Source organism: Scyliorhinus canicula, chromosome 2, assembly GCF_902713615.1.
Source record: "Scyliorhinus canicula chromosome 2, sScyCan1.1, whole genome shotgun sequence".
Taxonomy (NCBI): Eukaryota; Metazoa; Chordata; class Chondrichthyes; order Carcharhiniformes; family Scyliorhinidae; genus Scyliorhinus; species Scyliorhinus canicula.
The window spans coordinates 209,362,555-209,382,502 of record NC_052147.1 but is presented as its reverse complement, the minus strand read 5'-3'; the positions used below and the strand labels follow the sequence as shown (position 1 = coordinate 209,382,502).

Below are 19,948 nucleotides of genomic sequence, written 5' to 3'. Positions count from 1 at the left end.
TCGCAACTCTTCAGATACTGAAGCAGATCATGTTCAAATCCAGCAAGACCTGGTTAATATTCAGGCTTTGGTTGATAAGTGGAAATAACGTTTGTGCAACACAAATGATAGGCAATGACCATCTCCAGCAAGAGAGAATCCAACCATTGGCCCATGACATTTATAGGCATTACCGTCACTGAATCCCCCCACTCTTAACATCCTGCAGGATTACCATGAAGCAAAAACTGAACCGGACCAGCCTTATATATATACATGTATATATATATACACACACTGTGGCTACAAGAGCAGGCCAGAGGCTGGGTATTCTACATTGGAGTAATTCACCTCCTGACTCCCAAAGTCTGTCCACCATCTACAAGGGACAAGTCAGGAGCGTGATTAAATCCTCTCCACTTGCCTGGATGAAACACTGTTGCGACACAGCTCCAGGGTCCCAGGTTCAATTCCTGGCTTGGGTCACTGTCTGTGCGGAGTCTGCACGTTCTCCCCATGTCTGCATGGGTTTCCACCGGGTGTTCCGGTTTCCTCCCACAGTCCAAAGATGTGCAGTTAGGTGGATTGTCCAAAAGATTAGGTGGAGTTACTGGGTTACAGGGATTGGGTGGAGGTGTGGGGTTAAGTAGGATTCTCTTTCCTAGGGCCGGTGCAGACTAGATGGGCCAAATGGCCTCCATCTGCACTGTAAGATTGTATGAGTACAGCTCCATAACACCCAAGAAGCTCAACACCATCCAGAACAAAGCAGCCCGCTTGATTGGCACACCATCCAACTCCTTCAACGTCCACTCGCTCCATCACTAACACATGGTGGCAGCAGAGTGTACCATCTACAAAATGCACTGCAACAACTCACCAAGGCACATTCAGCAGCAACTTCTAAACCACAGCCTCTACCATCTAAAAGGTGCACGGTAACACCACAACCTGCATGTTCCCCTCCAAGCTGCACACCATCCTGATGTGGAACTATATTGCCATTCCTTCGTGTCGCTGGATCAAAATTCTGGAACTTTTTCCTTACAGCACTGTGGATGTACCAACAGATGGGCTGCAGCGGTTCAGGAAGATAACTCACCACCACCTTCAAGAGTAATTAGGGATCAGGAGTAAATGTGTTGGCCTAGCTAGCAATGCTTACGTCCCATGAAATAATTTTTTTAATGCTTTTATAGGTATCATTAAGAAAAACATTTAAGTCTCCTGGACCAGATGGGATTTACCCCAGAATTCTGAGGGGAGCAAGGGAGGAAATTGCTGGGGCTTTGACTGACATCTTTGTATCCTCATTGGCTATAGGTAAGATCCCATAGAACTGGAGAATAGCTAGTGTGCTACCGCTGTTTAAGAAAGGTAGCAGGGATAATCCTGGAAACTATAGGCCAGCGAGCCTCACGTCAGTAGTAGGTAAATTATTAAAGAGAATTTTCAGGAACAGGATTTATACCCATTTGGAAACAAATAGACTCATTAGCGATAGACAGCATGGTTTTCTAAAGGGGAGGTCGTGCCTCACTAACTTGATCGAGTCTTTTGAGGAGGTGACAAAGATGATTGATGAGGGGAGGGTGGTGGATGTTGTTTACATGGACTTCAGTAAAGCCTTTGACAAGGTGCCTCATGGCAGACTGGTACACAAGGTGAAGTCACACGGGATCAGAGGTGAGGTGGTAAGATGGATATAGAACTGATTTGGTCACAGAAGGCAAAGGGTAGCAGCAGAAAGGAGTTTTTCTGAATGGAAGGTTGCGACTAATGGTGTTCCACGGGATCTGTGCTGGGGCCTCTGTTGTTTGTAATATACAAAAACGATTTGGAGGGAAATGTTGCTGGTCTGATTAGTAAGTTCGCGGATGACACCCAAGGTTCGTGGAGTGGCAGATAGTGTTGAGGATTGTCAGAGGATGCAGCAGGATACAGAGAGGTTTGTGACTTGGGCAGAGAAATGGCAAATGGAGTTTAATCCAGGCAAATGTGAGATAATGCATTTTGGTAGGTCTACAGTAGAGGGGAAATATACCGTAAATGGCAAAACTCTTAGGAATATAGAAAGTCAGAGAGATCTGAGTATGCAGGCACACAGATCTTTGAAGGTGGCAACACAAGTGGACAAGGTAGTCAAGAAAGCATATGGAATGCTTGCCTTCATTGGATGGGGCATCGTGTATAAAAACTGGCAAGTCATGCTACAGTTGCATAGAACCCTGGTACGACCACACTTGGAATATTGCGCACAATTCTGGTTGTCACACAGCAGGAGGATATGGAGGCTTTGGAGAGGGTGCAGTGGAGGTTTACCAGGATGCTGCCTGGTCTCGAAAGTGTTAGCTCTCTGGAGAGGCTGAATAGACTTGGACTGTTTTCATTAGAAAAACGGCGGTTGAGGGGTAACCTGATAGAAGTCTACAAGATTATGAGGGGCATGGATAGAGTGGATGGGCAGGCACTCTTTCTTAGGGTAAAAGAGTCAGTCACCAGGGGGCATAGGTTTAAGGTCCGTGGGGTAAAGTTTAGAGGCGATGTGCGAGGCAGGTTTTTTTTACGCAGAGGGTAGTGAGTGCCTCAAATGCGATGCCTGGGGAGGTTTTGGAAGCAGACATTAACAGCGTTCAAAAGGCATCTTGACAAATAAATGGATAGGATGGGTATAGAGTTATACGGCACAAGGAAGTGCTGAGGATTTTGGCAAAGGCTAGTATCATGACCGGTACAGGTTTGGAGGGCCGAAGAGCCTATTCCTGTACTGTATTGTATTTTGTTCATCTTCTTGACGGATGTTGATTTATTATTCCGTGCTCCTGTAGAATTTTTAAATGTATCATTTAGGTAGAATTAAAATTCAGTCATGCTTTTCAGAGTAGGTAAGCATAACTTTAAATCACCAATCCTCTTTAAAGGGTATTGCATTCAAGTTAATCATACCAGGTCCTTGCAGAAGATGAAGCTACCTCTAAAGAAGAGATAGAACAATAGCAATGCTTGATTGGCCAGTTGAACGGTTGTGCTCACAGACCTGACCAAATTTTGATGTGTTGAACTAAAGTACTAGGCTAAAACATCCTAAAGTCGATAATGTTTTAAGAGCATACAAAACATTAAGATAATTAAATATAGATGAATGCACACTTAACTGACTCAAAGAATAGGAAGCTAGTCATTTTTAGTGATGTTTCACATACTAATTTTCTTGATGGGTATTTGAGAACAGCTGGTTTCATAATATTTCTGATGGGCAAGAATGAGAAATGTCATTTTACCTTTGGAAGCTGAGAAGATTAAAAAGATAAAAAGAGTTATTTAAGTCCTCTGGCTGCCAAACATTGGCATTTGTGGATACAGTGGATATGAGATTCTATTTGTTAAATATTTTGAGTGAGACTATACAATGGACATACTGAAGATAGTATTCCCATTGAATTAACCATTCGTTGTGGAATTATGTACACTTTCTGAAAAGTATGAGTGAGAAAATATTACAGATTGCTATCTTCAAACAAATACCAAAAAGAAAGGAAATCTAACAAATTAAATTAGTGTATGTAAAGCATCAGCTGTCTGACTGTTTAATGAAAAGAAATGCACGCATTTCACAAATTGTTAGGGGTCCAAGAGGAGGAGCATCTCATAATGTAACACTTCGTAAAAGGTGGAGATTTTTGATTTAATTTATTTTTGCATAATATTTTTATTTAAAAAGAGTTGAAGGGAATCTGTTAATTGCATATTGTATGCAGATGCTGGGCATTAATGGGTGATTCACGTAAATTGAACTGACGGACTGAAATTTTGCTCAATGAAAGCAAGGTACTGAGGATGCTGGAAATCTGAATTAAAAACAGAAAATACTGGGAAAACTCAAGCAGATCTGGCAGTATCTGTGGAGAGAGAGAGAGTCAGTGTTTCAAGTGCAATATGACTGAAGCAGGCTGAAAAGACATGCATATAATAATAATTTCTCCTCGATGTTGCTTATTCCTTTATTACTTCCTACTACAGACCATTTCATACACCACTAATAATTTTGTAAAAAAAAGATTTCATACAAAAAACTACCTACCCTCTGGAACTAGTTCTTCCAACCTTCCTGCTGGTCGAAGAGATGGACTCTGTTAAATAGGTTAACAGTGTTCATTATACATCAAATATGTTCAAATAAAACAGTACAAATAAAAACTGACAATCCGAAAGGCAAAGCAAGTTAATGTGGTTATTTGACTCTCAATTTTAAAGTAAATAATCATAGAATCATAGAATTGACAGTACAGAAGGAGGCCATTCGGCCCATCGGGTCTTCACCAGCCCTTGGAAAGAGCACCCTACCCAAGCCCTAGCCTCGTCACTCAGTAACGCCACTTTCTTTTAATAAATTTAGAGTGCCCAATTAAATTTTTCCAATTAAGGGGCAATTTAGCGCGGCCAATCCACCTAGCCTGCACATCTTTGGGTTGTGGGGGCGAAACCCACACAAACACAGGGAGAATGTGCAAAATCCACACGGACAGTGACCCAGAGTCGGGATCGAACCTGGGACCTCGGCGCCGTGAGGCAACAGGGCTAACCCATTGTGCCACCATGCTGCCCCCAATAACCCCACTTAACTGTTTTGGACACCAAGGGCAATTTAGCATGGCCAATCCACCTAACCCGCACATCTTTGGACATATGAAAATATATGAACCACATCAATTCTGCTGCTTAGCATACTGGGAAGGTAGGAGAAATGGAATGAAATTTAGTGGCATTTGGGAGCAATCCTGGGATTTGAGAATGCTGAAACAACAGTACTTGATTTTGACTGTGTGAAGAAGTCGAGATGTTGGTGTTGAGCAGCATTGAGGAGGACGGGAAAAAGCAGCCATTTATTAAAACTGGAGGTTGAATGTAGAGTTTGGTAGCAATATAAAGGCAGGTCCAGCAGCACTGGTTTGAGAGTTTCTCAACATTAATCGGCAAACAATTAATCAAGTTTTTTTTTGATAACTTCCCAGAACAGAAATAGGTTTAAATTAGATGAATAAATATCACAGTTACTTAAACAAATACATATTCCACTATCCGTGTAACTGACTTCACCTCCGTGGAACAATAAACATGGAACGGTTATAATTTAAATTCATTTTACATCCAGGCAAAAAGGTTCAGTCAGTAAATTTAGCATTTCTTGAAAAGTGGGTGGAAAAGAAAGATTTTCAACCTGCATTCTTATGAATGGCAATTATTTCTATCAACTATAAACAATTTCAAAAATTTACCTCAGAAACTATAATTTACCTAAGAGCCATTGGGTGCGATTTTCCGGCCTCCTTATGTTTCGCTCAAGCAAATGCAGCCAGTGAACAGCGGGAAAGGCCAAAACTGAGATCTGCGCTGGACGCCAAACAGTTTGTGATCCAACTGACCCAATCCCACAGGCAAAATCGGGATTACGCCGTAGCGTGACGCAAAATCAATTGTCACCACTTAAGCCCCATTTCTATACAATTAACGAGAGCCACCCATTCTCCAACAGCCTCCCATCATTCAGCGGCCTCCCCAGCAAGTGCTCACAATGGCGTCGATTAGTACTCCTTTTTTTAAAAAGTGAACTTGGCAGAAGGGCTGCTGAGGAGGCGAGTACCGGCAAGGGCAAAGAGTCCGGGGAGTGCTTGACTTGCCACACCAGTGCTCGTCAGGGGGCGGAGGACCCTCCACAGGTGTGGGCAGCCATTCACATTACCAACCTCTGGGTCGTTCATACCCATTCCAGGGGCAACCTTTGTCCCTGCTCCACCGACCATCCATAACCCCCACGGGGGCCACGTAGTATGTGGGAGTCATTGCCTAACATCCCAATCAGAGCATGATGCCTGGGCACTGCGTTTGAACACTGTGGGAGGCAACACCACACATGCAGCAGCCAACATCCGAACACCCAAGGAATGGGACATAGCTCCAGGGGACATGTCGGCGGCTGGAGGGTGAGTGAGTGCCACGGGGAGGCGGTCATCACCCGGTACAGTTGAGAGGCTGGTTTAGCTCACTGAGCTAAATCGCTGGCTTTTAAAGCAGACCAAGCAGGCCAGCAGCACGGTTCGATTCCCATACCAGCCTCCCCGGACAGGCGCCAAAATGTGCCGACTAGGGGCTTTTCACAGTAACTTCATTGAAGCCTACTCGTGACAGTAAGCGATTTTCATTTCATTTCATTGTGAGCGGGTGTCCGGGGTCCGGTGTGGGGAGCCCGCAGTGGCCGGGTATGCGTGGGCAGGGTGTTCCAGGTTTGGGGAAAGAGGGAAATCAATGGGGGAATGGAGGGTCCTGGGATCCTTACAGATATTGAAAGCTATGGCAGGGAGTTTGGACCCATCAGATATTGCCCCAGTGGTGCTGGTGGTCGTGGTGTGGCAGGACGTCGGAGAAGACGTCGCCAGCAGCGTTTGCAGATGCTCGAGGCAGCGGCCCATGTGCCGGTCCCCATCTCATACCCTGAGGACCTGGCCGCCCATCAGGCCAGGGAGGGAGGGGGGGGGGGGGGGCGCGACGGCCCAGGGTGTACACGTATCGCTGGTCATTTAAGCAAATGACGTACAGCACATGCTACAGGAGGCTCCATCTCAACAAGGAGACGGGGCAACACCTGTGCCATGTCCTCGCAGACTTGGCACCATGTGGAGGAGGAGGAAAGGCCGTCAAGGTCACCACATCCCTGAACCTTTATGTCTCCAGATCATTCCAGGGCTTGGGTGGGGACCTGTGTGGCATCTCAAAGGCCATAGCACCCAGCTGCATCCGGCAGGTCATGAATGCCCTGTATGCGGAAGACTACATCGTTTTTGACATGGACCAGGCTCAGAAAGATGCATGGGCTGCATCCAACTCAATAGCCTAATCCTGCTTTCTCCCCTTAGCCTTTGATCCCATTCTCCCCTGCCCTATTCGAGGAACACCCCAGGATGGGCAGCTGGTTCTTGGTGGGTAAGGGGTATCCGCTGACGACCTGGCTAATGACGCCAGTACGGAGACCGGAGATCGAAGCAGAAACCCACTACAATGAGGCCCATGAAGCCACCCTGGCTGTCATGGAATGGTGCATCAGACTCAAGATACACAGCTATATCGCCCTGTCCAGTGTGCTGACTCTGAGACACGGCCTCATTAGAGGGATGGAACGTGGGGGAGCTGCTGGCCACTGTCACCGCCCATGGGATGGATCGGGGTTGGCACTCAGCACCCCCTCCTCCCGGTCGGTGCTCATAGGGCTCTGGTGTCCACGTTGGGGAAAGAGGGGCAGCTGGTTCGAGCCCCAGCTGCCCTGCATCATCTGGCTCTGCCAGCCCAGGCAGTTTCCCAATGTCTGCACCGCGGTGTTGATGGCCTCGGAGATGCTCCTCAGTGATTGAGACATATCCCCAATAGCCGGGCCATGCTCTGCAGTGCTTCAGCCATGCCCACCTACGACTGGGACAAGCTCTGCAGAGCCTCAGACATTCCCATCTGAGAGCAGGGCATGTCCCACAGAACCTCATCAAGGTCGGCCTGGTATTGGGTCACATCCCTCAGCGAGACCCTCGGCCTTAGCCATTACCAACTGAGCGATGCCTTGGACACCTTCATTCATGATACCGATGTCGTGCACCAGGCTCTCCACTGCGGTCGCCACCCTAGTGGTGTTGGCCTCCGTGCCACTCATTGCCGGCACCATCTCCTGCACCCGTAGCCCCGGGACTCCTCCAATCAACTATGGATCTGCTGGAGCGATGCTGACATAACTCTCTCTGAATGTCACAGCCGCTCCCTATCGTCTCCATCAGCTCCGGGTAACCCTGTTCCAGAGGCTCAGCATTAAGCTGGGACCCAGTTGGGTCCTGGAATCCAGCAGCCCCTCAGACTGCTGTCTTGTCTAGGGGTTCCTGCCTCCACCAGATGTGCATCATCAGCAATGTGATGTTCACCAGATTGTAGCCGAAGTTTGCCCTCTAACAGTTCCCACCAAGGTGTGTGTATGTGTGCGGGTGGAGGGTGCCGCCTGGGGTGGGCCGGTGCCGTCGGATGGAGGACCCCCAGGAGAATGAACATGTGGTCAGTGGGAGGGATGGGTCAGTCAGTAAAGCAATCACTCTACTCACGCTTGACAGGTCCCCCAGGTGGAGCCCAGTGATTCCTCACCTCTGCGGCGTCCGCTAGCCTCTGCATTGGTGACCGTCCTGTCCTCGGCCACCCCGGTCACATCCAGGGCCTGCTCCTCGAAGGAGGTGAGGATTCTGAATTGGACATTCTGAATTCTCCCTTAGTGTGCCCGAACAGGTGCCATAGTGTGGTGACTGGGGGATTTTCAAAGTAACTTCATTGCACTGTTAATGTAAGCTTACTTGTGACAAAGAGATTATTCTCTTGTCACCGCACCGCCAGTCTGGGCTCTCTCCTGCCTATGGGAGTTATTTGCCTGAGGAGACACAGAGGGTATTGTTAGCCACATGCGTGGTTCACAGGGTTTGAATGCTGCCGCCACTGCCGCCACCTCACCCCAGGCAGCACTGGCTGCCCTGTGGCTCACCGTCAAGGGCCCCGGGAGAACAGGATTCTCTCCTGGTTTCCACCGCAGCCATGGGCCTCCCCAGATCAGCAGCCCTGAATCTTGGGGCATGTCCCCTGGGTGCCACTGTTGCGAGCTGGCTGGGGTTGGCTGAGCAAGTGCAGCTCGACTTGGTTAGCGGGGGCTGGAGAGTGTGATCCTGCCAAATCAGCTAGCAAGCCGGCATTTGGGGCGGGAAGCCCGTGAGGCCTCATTAAGTGGACCAATTAAAGTCGAATAGTGTTGCTGGTCTCGCTGGGCTGAGCGCTGGGAAGCCTGCGGCAATTCCCGCTCGCTACAACACTTAGAAAGTCTTCTGGAGAATTGTTTTGATGAAAAAAACTCTTGTAAAACAGTCGGTAATTTAACAGATTAACATACAGAAAACAATTAATTACCTCACGTAGTTGCTAAATGTTCCACTCAATAGCGAATAATTAGTGTTTTTCTCAGCCAAAACTATCTTATAAATTTTTTACAAATTATACATTTAAGCAATAGGACAATTTGTGCTGTGGAATTTCCCTCTGAATGGTGTAAAGACAGCCAGCCAGTTGAGAGAGATCTGTTCCATTTTGAGAACTGCACCTCAGCCAGAAAATAAACAGCCAAGGGCATCCCATCAGTTGTGTGTCATCTGGAGGGTTCGTGGTATACATTTCAAGAGTGGACACCCAATGCAGCAGTGGCTTAGGTTTGTATTGTGACGCCTTGAAGCACTTTCTTGCTCCTCAAACTAGATTAACACTTCCCTGTTGGGCTACTCTTCCACTTGGCAGCCAGCTGGTAATAAATGACATATGTATGGTGCACACTTCACCCAGTATCAGGGTCAGCTTATGGAACATTTTCACATTAGCCATAAAATATCCCAAATGGTGTGATAATGTATAGTGCAGAGAATAAGACATTTATTTTATCAAAGCCATCTCTTTCAAGTATCGAAAAAGGATGTGAATAACATAACCAGATGGTACCACTGCATAATATGCTCGCTCGCCACTTATGCAATGGAGCAAAATTGGAAAGATTCTCCATCCATTCTCTGTTTTCTAAGTTGCTAAAATTTTCATGGGGTGTTGGGAAGTTGCTTTCTACATATAACACGCACCTACTACCTAGCTCAGGTAGATTCAATAGACACCTAGGCTCAGGAAAAGACGGGGATGGCCACACCACTGGCGGAAATGGTGGAGTAAGTCAATTCCCATCACTTTCGGGGCACTACAGCATCATTTATAATGAGCAATAGACATTAAAGTCTCTCCTTGCATTTTTCTTTCTGTATGTCTCAACCTCCCTTTCTCAGCTTAATATTTATTCAAATAAAAAACAAAGTTAATAGGCTTTAGAAACGTTCAATTGAAAGTGTAGTCCAATTAAATGGGGCTGGAATAGGGGCATTGCTATCTAGATACTTTGCATGCACCGCTCCCTTCTTTCTTTTTCTGGTTGTACTATCATGTGTAATAAACTAAAACCCTAACAGTATGTAATATAAAATGCAAAACTAATAAAATATTTAAAGAATTGGTGGGGTGAGAGAGGAGAGGATCAGTTTACATTGTTGTGGGGAGGGGGGGGGGGGTTATTCCTGTTATTATGTGTTATTGTTCCGCTTTTAGTAAACTTTGTATACAAATTGTTCACATTTCAATAAAAAAATGTTTTTTTTTAAAAAGAAAGTGTAGTCTAATTCATTGTTCAATTTGTATTCAACCCCTCCACAAAAACAGATAAACTGTAACACTCTTGTCTGCATAGCTAAATGTCCCGTATTCCCCAAATTGATCTGAAACAGTCAAGAAAAGTTGGTGAAATTTGAGTTTTTCCCCTCAGGGTCACAGTGCGTTTTTCAGAATTTGGAAATATACAAAAGCTGCCGATTATAGACGTCATAATAATAAAAGAAAAATACTGTGGATGCTGGAAATCTGAAATAAAAATTACATTGTTACAAATGTCAGCCTTCCATACCCTTTCAGCCACTCCCTTAAGCAGACCACTGCATGTCTTATGTTCAACTTGTCCTGCCTAATATCGCATTATATAACCCAGGAGTAACCAATAAGTATGATGTCACTAAGGCTGCAGCCATCCGAACAGTTTTTTGCTTCCCTCTCTTCCCCAAATCACTAAGTCAAACATTCTCCAAAGTTCACTCTACCCTAGACATGTATTCACATCTTTCTCTAATTTTTTAATACCTCCCCTCACACACAATCCAAGGTCATTTTATCTGTGGAGATTCACATGTTCCCACAACTCGAGACTCACAAAACCACTGACCATCTAGCTTCCTTCCCTGGTTTCCAACTTAGTTGATATTGTTAATGATTAATGCAAGTCTTTCCTTTCCACTGCAAATCGTTCTCTCCCTTTTCAGGTTTTGTCCCTCTCTCTGACAAACCTGCTGTCATCACCTTTCTCCTCAAAAAAAAACGCCTTGATTCCACCATCTTCAGCCTCGCTTTCCTCTCCAAAGTTGGTTAATGTGTTGTTGGCTCCCAAATAACTTTGAATTTCTCTTTGTTGCACAGCCTGCTTCATCCACCATGTGGTCTCTTTAAGGTTACCACAGAGTTGCACATGTGCGCATCTTAAAAAGGGAACACGCATGGCTTGTTTCCTACATAGTTCTTTCTGAACTGCTCCACGACAATACAATCATGCAGCTTAGATGGAATAGTGCACTCTAATCAATCCTAATTTTTCCCAGAACCCTTGTTTGTTTCCTTCCCATCAGCCTTCTGTGCGGCCACAGTACTAAAACGGATTTTATCAAAGTCGCAAATTACATCCTATGTGACAGTGGTAAATTATCCCTCCTCGTCCTTCTGGACCTTTGACATGGTTAACCACACGATTTTCCTTCAATATTGGGTAGGACCATACTTGCCTGGTTCCATTCACATTTAAATGTAACAAGATTACCACCTGCAATGACTTATTTTCTCCCTTCTTCACTGTTATCTATGATATCTCACAAGGAACTATTCTGGCTCCCTCTTAATTATCATCTAGATCATGGGTGGGCAAACTTTTCCGTGCAAGGGCCACATTCAGAAATTCACAATTTTAAAGGGCCGCATAGTATATTAAGTAAAATAATTACTTCACCCGGTTATGATTCTGGGCGCCTCATATAGAACATAGAACAGTACAGCACAGAACAGGCCCTTCGGCCCTCGATGTTGTGCCGAGCAATTACCACCCTACTCAAGTCAACGTATCCACCCTATACCAGTAAGTAACCCAACAGCCCCCCCCCCCATTAACCTTAAAAAAAAAAAATTTTTTTGTTTTTAAATTTTTTAATTAAAAATTTTTATTTTTTTTTTAATGACTTGGTGGGCCGCATAAAGACCTTTGGCGGGCCGCATGCTGCCCGCGAGCCATAGTTTGCCCACCCCTGATCTAGATGCTGCCCCACAGAAACACCACTCAGAAAAGCACAGCATTAGTTTTAACATTGCCAGCTACGACATCCAGCCCTAACTCTGACTCCTCCACTGTCGAAGTAGTATATCGCTAATATACTAGTATTCCAGAGGTCTGGACTAATGTTCTGGATACACCAGTTCAAATCCTACCATGTCTGTTGATGGCATTTAAATTTCACTAATTAATAAATCAGGAATAAAAAGCCAGTCTCAGTAATGGGGAAGTGGTAAAAGCCTGAAGAACCTTCCTCAATGATGGGGGACCCCAGAATGTCAGTGCAAAAGACCAGTCTGAAACATTTGCAACCACCTTCAGCCAGACGTGTCAAATGGATGATTGTCACGGTGGTTAGCACTGCTGCCTCAAAGTGCCAGGGACCCAGGTGCAATTTCAGCCTTGGGTGACTATGTGGAGTTTGCACATCCTCCCCATGTCTGCATGGATTTCCTCAGGGTGCTCTGGTTTCTTCCCACAGTCCAAAGATGCACAAGTTAGTTGGATTGGCCATGCTAAATTGTCCCTTAGTGGCTAAGGATGTGCAGGTTATGGGGGGTAGAGCGGGAGAGTGGGCCTAGCAGGGGTGCTCTTTCGAAGGGTCGGTGCAGACTGGATTAGGCTGAATGGCCTCCTTCTGCACTATGGATTCTACAATTTCTATGATCATTCTCCGCCTCCTCTTGATGGCACCAAATGTTATGCCTCCCCTGCCTGTCATCCCACAGCCAGATGTGCATAAAATTCAGCCCAATGAAATCACGTCTCATTCTTCAAAATTCCACGCAGTACAGTCCAATTTACTCAGCCTCTCATTATAAGACAAGACTCTCATTCCAGGAATCAATCTAGTGCAACTACCCAATACGACCTCCAAGACAAGTTTATCGTTCCTTAAAAATTGAGGCACAAACTGCACAGTACTCCAGGGCCAGGATTTTACAGTCCCACAAATGGCATGTCTCCCACTGGCAGATGCAGAGGGCCATTTAAACCGCCGTTAGCTTTCGTAGGACCATAATATCCTGCCAGACAGGAGGGGCTGTAAAATCTTGGTCCAGGTGTGGTCTCACAAAAGCCCCGTACAATTGCAGCAAAACTTCTCTTATTCTTGTGCTCTAATCCGCTTGAAATAGGCCAATGTGCCATTTGCCTTCCTAACCTGCATGCTAACAATCTGCGCCCCTCATACAAGTACATCCAAGTCCTTCTGAACATCAACATTTACAAGTTTCACACCCTTTTAGAAGAATATTCTGTTTTGCCAGTTTTACCACCAAAGTGAATAACCTCACACCTCCTCACATCATTCCCCATCTGTTACATTGTAGCCTGCTCACTTGCCTATCTCTATCTCTTTGCAGTCTTTGCGTCCTGCTTGCAGCTTACATTCCCACCTAGTTTTGTATCATCAGAAACCTTAGATAAATTATTCTCTGGCCTTTTCACCTAGGTGAATAATATAGATTGTAAGTAGCTGAGACACCAGCACTGATTCTGTGGCACTCCACTTCACTACCTGCCAACATTAAAATTCCCCGTTTATGCCCACGCTTTGCCTCCTGTCTATTAATCAATCCTTTCTCCATGACAAGATATAAGCCCCCAACTTCATGAGCTTGCTTAGTAGCATTTTGTTTGGCATCTTAATAAATGTCTTTTGAAAATCTATGTATATTACATCCACTCGTTACATCCTCAAAATACACTAATATTTATTTGTCAAACATGATTTCTCTTTTGTGAAAAGAAGTTGGCCTTGTCTGACCATACTATAATTTTCTCAGTGCATTGGGTTAATGTGGGACTGGGAAATTGTACTGCCAATAGTGTGATGTAAAGAGACACATGACCCAAGACTAGAGATGTGGACTGGACAGAGACCGGTGTAGAAGCAAGTATGGAGTTAGCTCATTGCTTGGGCTGTATCCTCTATATATGTACATCAATAAAGAGTTAATGTTCAACCATGCAAGACTCAGAACCTTTCATGACACCTACTGACTGAACATACAACAATTAGCTTGCTTTATTAATTGCTATTATGCCCAAATCAAGGCAGAAGTTGTTTATTCTGTGCGAAAAGAAACGAGAACGAGTTTCAAGAAAGGAAGGAGGGGGGAGAGAAAACAAGGAATTACCAGTTAACCTGACATCAGTCATCAGCAAAATGTTGGAATCTATCATTACTGAAGTCTGACAAGCTTTACAAGTGGCTGGTTTAGCTCATAAGGCAAAATCGCCGGCTTTTAAAAGCAGACCAAGCAGGCCAGCAGCACGGTTTGATTCCCGTACCAGCCTCCCCGGACAGGCGCCGGAATGTGGTGACTAGGGGCTTTTCACAGTAACTTAATTGAAGCCTACTCGTGACAATAAGCGATTTTCATTTTAAAGTGATTATAACTTTTTAATCTCCTTAATAAACTGAAAGTGTCTTTTTCATTTCAATGGTTTGAAATATGTTTTTACTTTGCAACTTTAGTGCAACAAAATCTGCCATGGAGGAACTTAAAATGATTAAACTATACAAATGTATAGTATTATACCTACAAGTTGGACAAACCTAGCCTGTGTTGCCTGAGGTGGTGACAAAGTAAACCATTTAGCCAACTCACAGACCTTATGTACATAAACCAAAACTAACTCCCGGTCAAACATGAAGGGAATGCCATGAAGGGCATGAAATAAAACATGGGCAGCGCGGTAGCACAGTGGTTAGCACAGTTGCTTCACAGCTCCAGGGTCCCAGGTTCGATTCCGACTTGGGTCACTGTCTGTGCGGAGTCTGCACGTTCTCCCTGTGTCTGCGTGGGTTTCCTCCAAGTGCTCCGGTTTCTTCCCACAGTCCAAAGATGTGCAGGTTAGGTGGATTGGCCAAGATAAATTGCCCTTAGTGTCCAAAAAGGGTAGGTGGGGTTACTGGGTTGCAGGGATAGGGTGGAGGCATGGGCTTAAGTGGGGTGCTCTTTCCAAGGGCCGGTGCAGTCGCAATGGGCCGAATGGCCTCCTTCTGCACTGTAAATTCTATGAAATCTATTCTATGAAGGCTGGCTAGCAGCAACGGAATTATGGGCCACTAGGGATCAGTGATAAAGAGGGGCAATTACAATTGTGAAAGGGGGAGGGATGCCTCTGAAAGGGGAGGCCCCAAGTTACTTTTTAAGGCCCAGCGGATCACTCCTGCTCCTCCTCCGAGACGCAAACATTTAAGAAAAATAAAACATCAGTTTAAATGGGCATCCGCTGGTCATGATCCTGCTTGCCACCAGCTTTTACTGACAACTCCTGCATTAGTTGTCACTGCCATGATCTGCAGTTAAAATTGCATTAGCGCTTGAACATTGACATCAGCCTTCAACATTTAACTATTAATGAGGCCCCTGCTTGCTTGCAGTGGGTGGTTGCAATGCTACTGAAAAACAGGCAGTTAAAGTGGCAGCGGACATGAACAAAATTCAGCAAGAAATAAAAAAACATCCAATCACCAATTGAACCACCTGCCTGTCCCATTTCTGCCAGTGGGCAAGCTAAAAATCCACCTGAAGTACCTTCACAAACTAAAGGCTTCTTTCTCAGCTGTGCTCTGAAAAACAAATTAAAGCAAAATACTACGAATGCTGGAAATGTGAAATTAAATCAGAAAATGCTCTAGAAACTCCAGCAGGCTTGGCAGCATCTGTGGAGAGAGAAACAGAGTTAACATTTAGAGTCCAATGTGACTCTTCCCTGGAACACCGGAGTTCCGAAAAAGAGTCATATGGACTCAAAACATTAACCCTGTTTCTCTCTCCATAGATTCTGCCAGACGAGCTGCATTTTTCCAATATTTTCTCAAACACTAAAAGTCTGGTGTATATCATGGATTTCTTAAAGGTACCGCACTTGACTCCTTTAAATCTTACTCATCATAATTTTTCTGTAACTGTTTCTGCTACAGTTAAAACTACTTTTAACCCTATTTCTTATACTTGCCTTTTTTGTACCATGTGACTCACTCACAGTGTGGTCCACTGAAACAGTTTCCCACTCTGTTCTACAGTTGCTGACTCCCTGCATCCTTAACCCAGCAGGCCTGCAAAGCAAAGTAAATTCAAACTTTAAAATGTTTTACAGCTACACACTATTCCTGGGCTCAAATGCCACCTTTACCCAGCTATACCAGAATCAATGTGTTTAACCAACCCACTCAACAACTTCTCTGCCATTTATTAATCAGTCACAGCCCATTTGGATTTCCAATATGCCATTGCTAATGGGACCTGGTTCTTATATTTGTGATTTTAATGCAAAAATAAACTATATTATTTACCAATGGTAGCCTCTGCTCTATCCTGAACATTTGCCGACCCCAAATATAGTCTCCCCATATCCAGAATAAAGCCTCTAACCTGTCACAATCCAGGACGCCACTTGCATTTAACCCTTGCATTTCTCCCAGACAGAGTCTCCTTTCCCCAAAGCTCCCAGGTGCCACAACACCCCATCAATATTCTTAGATCGTGGGACGCCCAATCCAGCATTCCCATATCTTGTTCATCTTCGCCATGTTCTTTCACATGCCATTGTTCCAAAATATTGAAATCATCTCCCACGACTGCCACACCCCCACATGAAACCCCTTTTCAGTTCTCACAAATCCTGTGGTTTCTCTCTCAGTTCTCCGAGATCCTAATATCCAGTTCATCCTTGGATTATTCACCAGTAATTCCAGATTCCAACACTGCTACTTACAGAACAACACACAACACACTGCACAATGCACAACACACCATTTCTCCCGATCAGTGGCACCCTACGAGTATTTCCATAACATGCAAAGGCCTCCCCCCAGAGCCACACTCCTCCAAGGCCCAGAGCTCTGTACAGAGCTAACTCCAGCATTGCTCTGCCCCTGCCCGAGACTCTCCTGTGCAGCTCTCTCCAGTACATTTTGTGTGAGATCCTGTCCAGTAGGTACACTGCCTCTTTGAGTCTCTAGTGGTCTCTTGGATCCATCTTCACAGTTCACTTGCCTTGCTTACTAGCAGCTGGATAATGGAAGCAGCTCTGCTCTGTGATTCAGCGCCAAAAGCATGTACATGGAGGGTGATTGGCGTAAGCGCACATGCAGGACGCATGACCTGCTCTCTAATTTAAAAGGCAGCAGCAGCAGCAGCCACCATTCTCAATGCAAAGCCAGGCGTGCTTCTCCTACGATCAGTACCACCACGGGAACAGCACGACCGATCACACGTGCCGACACCCACCCACGTGCATTTTGAAAACCCTGGTTTAATCCACATCTCTGGCAAGAAGCAAGGTTGAGAAGGTGAGGCCTTCATTATAACCCAGCTGGTACAGGAATTGAACTGTTGGCATCACTCTGCAAAAGAATCAACTATCCAGCCAAGTGAGCTAACTGATCCCCCCACCCACCCACCCCAAGTGTAGTCTTTTTGGGGGGCGGATGGGCACAAAGTGCCATATACTGTATTGGAAAATAAATGAATTGTATTGCACTTTATGAAATGTGAAATTCGAACTGTTATGTACTTTCATAAATTTTATGTAAAGTACTTTTTAAGTTGAAAAAACAATTAACTGTTGCCGTTGAACATATTCTCTCCGGGTCAATGTGTCCCGCTAACCGACTAGAATAAATGATCACTCATACAGTCACTCACCGGGGGCAAAGAAGACCTTTCCGCCATGTCCCATGGTCTGAAAGAATAAGTCAACAGGTCAGGCCCCGGGAAACTGTCTGTGAACAACACAACCGCCGCGGTTTCGAAATACCACACCCACCTGTTCATTTCCTCTGTCGCGGCCCTGAGGGGTCTTCACCTCTCAGGAAACCCTTTCATTTCGCCCGGTTTCCAAATCCCCGCCGCCCGGTTTCCAAACCCCCTGCGCTGGGAATCGACACAAACCCTCTCCCTGGTAACCTTGGCGTCGTTTCCGGGGCAACCGCTGCGGGCCAGGTTCCAGTGCGTGTGAAAGGCTTCGGTGGCATCTTTTCATTTTATGTTTGGTGCAATTATGTAGGTCGCACAATGGGTACAAAATGTGTAATGTTACAGGAGTACCGCATGCCTCAAGTTGTTTGCAAAATATTATTTCAATCCAAATAAACAAAGCTCAGTTCCCCAGGCTCCTCCCGTACGCACGCTGCACACATTGAAAAGGAAATCGTGCAGTTGCCCAAACTGGACGAGTTTGTTTGGCAGGAGAGTTTACTGGAGGACATGATGACATTAACAGAGTGTGGTGAATGTATTATGGCAGCCATTCACCACTATGGTGTTTTGCTATGATGTGGAGATGTTGGACTGGGGTGAGCACAGTAAGAAGTCTTACAACACCAGGTTAAAGTCCAACGTGTTTGTTTCAGAGCACTGTTCCCCAGGAGCAGCGCTCCGAAAGCTCGTGTTTGAAACAAACATGTTGGACTTTAACCTGGTGTTGTAAGACTTCTTACTGTGTTGTACTATGTTGTTGCCCTTGTGGGCTCCACCTATGGACCATTGTATTGTATTACACCGCGTTGTATCATGTCGGTACCCTTGTGGGTTCCGCCCCTGGCTCCACCCCCTTGGGGGAGATATATAGAGCTGCTGCTCTGCAGGCGAATCTCAGTACAGAGCAGTCGCAGGCAGGCACAGTTCTAGCTGATTAAAGCAACAGTTCACTTCAACGCTCCGTCTTGTGTGGATTGATGGTCGCATCACAGAGAAAGGGCAAGATGATTGACCCAGGGATTGCGATTACCCAAGACTGAGAAGTTGTTTAATGAAGGGTTTGATCTCCGGTGGCCCCACTGTTCAAAATATCTCAATCATTGATAAGATTATCTGAGCATTTCTTTCTTTACAACCCACATTCCTCTACTTGATCCCTTATAACCCACTATCCTCTGCATCCACCCGGGAAAATAATGGGTGCGATTTACCGCCCTTGTCACGCCCAACCTAGTGGCTCGACAAGGCCGTTGAATATCGCAAGATTCTTATAAGATTCATCCATTCCTTGCAAGACGTCACAGTTGTATGGCTTATTTAAATATGTGTGCACCATATTCTCCCGTGAGAATATTCTCTGCCCATGTGTGGTGGGGGGGGGGGGGGGTGACATTGCTTGTGAGTGGGGGTATGGGGGACCCTCAAGCTCACTTAGAGATTGTGGCACCCTTTCAAAATAGAGCCCCGATCTCTAAGGAGCCAGTCTCACCATCGAGTTCAGCTCCCCAGTGTTGAAAAAAATATTTGAAGTGTAGGCTTGACTGGGGAGAAACTCCCCAAGGCCCAAAAGATGACTAAGTGTGGATCTCTTCTGTCTGATCTTCCTCTTATGACCCTCCATCTTTGTTCTTTCAATCCATGGAGCAATGGTCTCAGGTGACCAACTGGTTTAGCCATCAAACATAAGATCTGGCTAAGAGACATCAAACATTATTGTATTTCATTCCACTCTGCCAAAATCTCTCAGCACTCTGGGACTATGTAGAAAGTAAAGATAAAGCACAGCATCTTTTCTCAACTACTAGATTTCTCATTAAACGTCTCACCCCTGCTTCCTCCACTCTCACCTCTTAACAAGTGAAAGGAGCCAATGGACTTGTTTGTCAATAAGTTAAGACCATCCATTCAGTTGCTTCTTTTTTAAGTATATTTATTGAGGTTTTATACAATAACAATATAACAATCAACTAAAGAAGATGTATGGGCACAACGTCAAAAGATTACATACAAATCCCCAATAAAAAACACAAACTAACAACTATAACTAAACCTCTAACAGCTGACGGTGTCTCGATCCTTAAAAAATGAAATAAAATGTTGCCATTGAAGGTAGAACTTCCCCACCAACCCCCTGGTGGTATATTACATTATTTCTCAGTGGAGGAAAGTCATTAAATCCCCCAACCAGGCAGAAACACTGTGTAGGATGAAAGACCTCCAGCTAAGCAATATTCGCCTC

At 45.3% G+C, this 19,948-nt stretch overlaps 1 protein-coding gene across 2 annotated transcripts in view; it reads right to left on the bottom strand.

The window, feature by feature from the left end:
- erich2 (glutamate-rich 2) overlaps positions 1 to 17,914 on the bottom strand; it is a 289,680-nt gene extending 271,766 nt beyond the window's left edge. Inside the window, exons 1-4 of one of the 2 annotated variants that reach the window (XM_038789478.1) lie at positions 17,777 to 17,905; positions 17,656 to 17,692; positions 15,965 to 16,064; positions 4,061 to 4,109 (exon numbers count right to left, since the gene is read on the bottom strand). In XM_038789478.1, coding sequence (XP_038645406.1) covers positions 4,061 to 4,109; positions 15,965 to 16,048 — 133 coding nt within the window. In that variant the 5' untranslated portion in view covers positions 16,049 to 16,064; positions 17,656 to 17,692; positions 17,777 to 17,905. Of the gene's footprint in view, positions 1 to 4,060; positions 4,110 to 15,964; positions 16,065 to 17,655; positions 17,693 to 17,776 lie in introns of both variants that reach the window. The other variant, XM_038789479.1, reaches the window with a different exon arrangement.
- Positions 17,915 to 19,948: the final 2,034 nt, after the last annotated feature.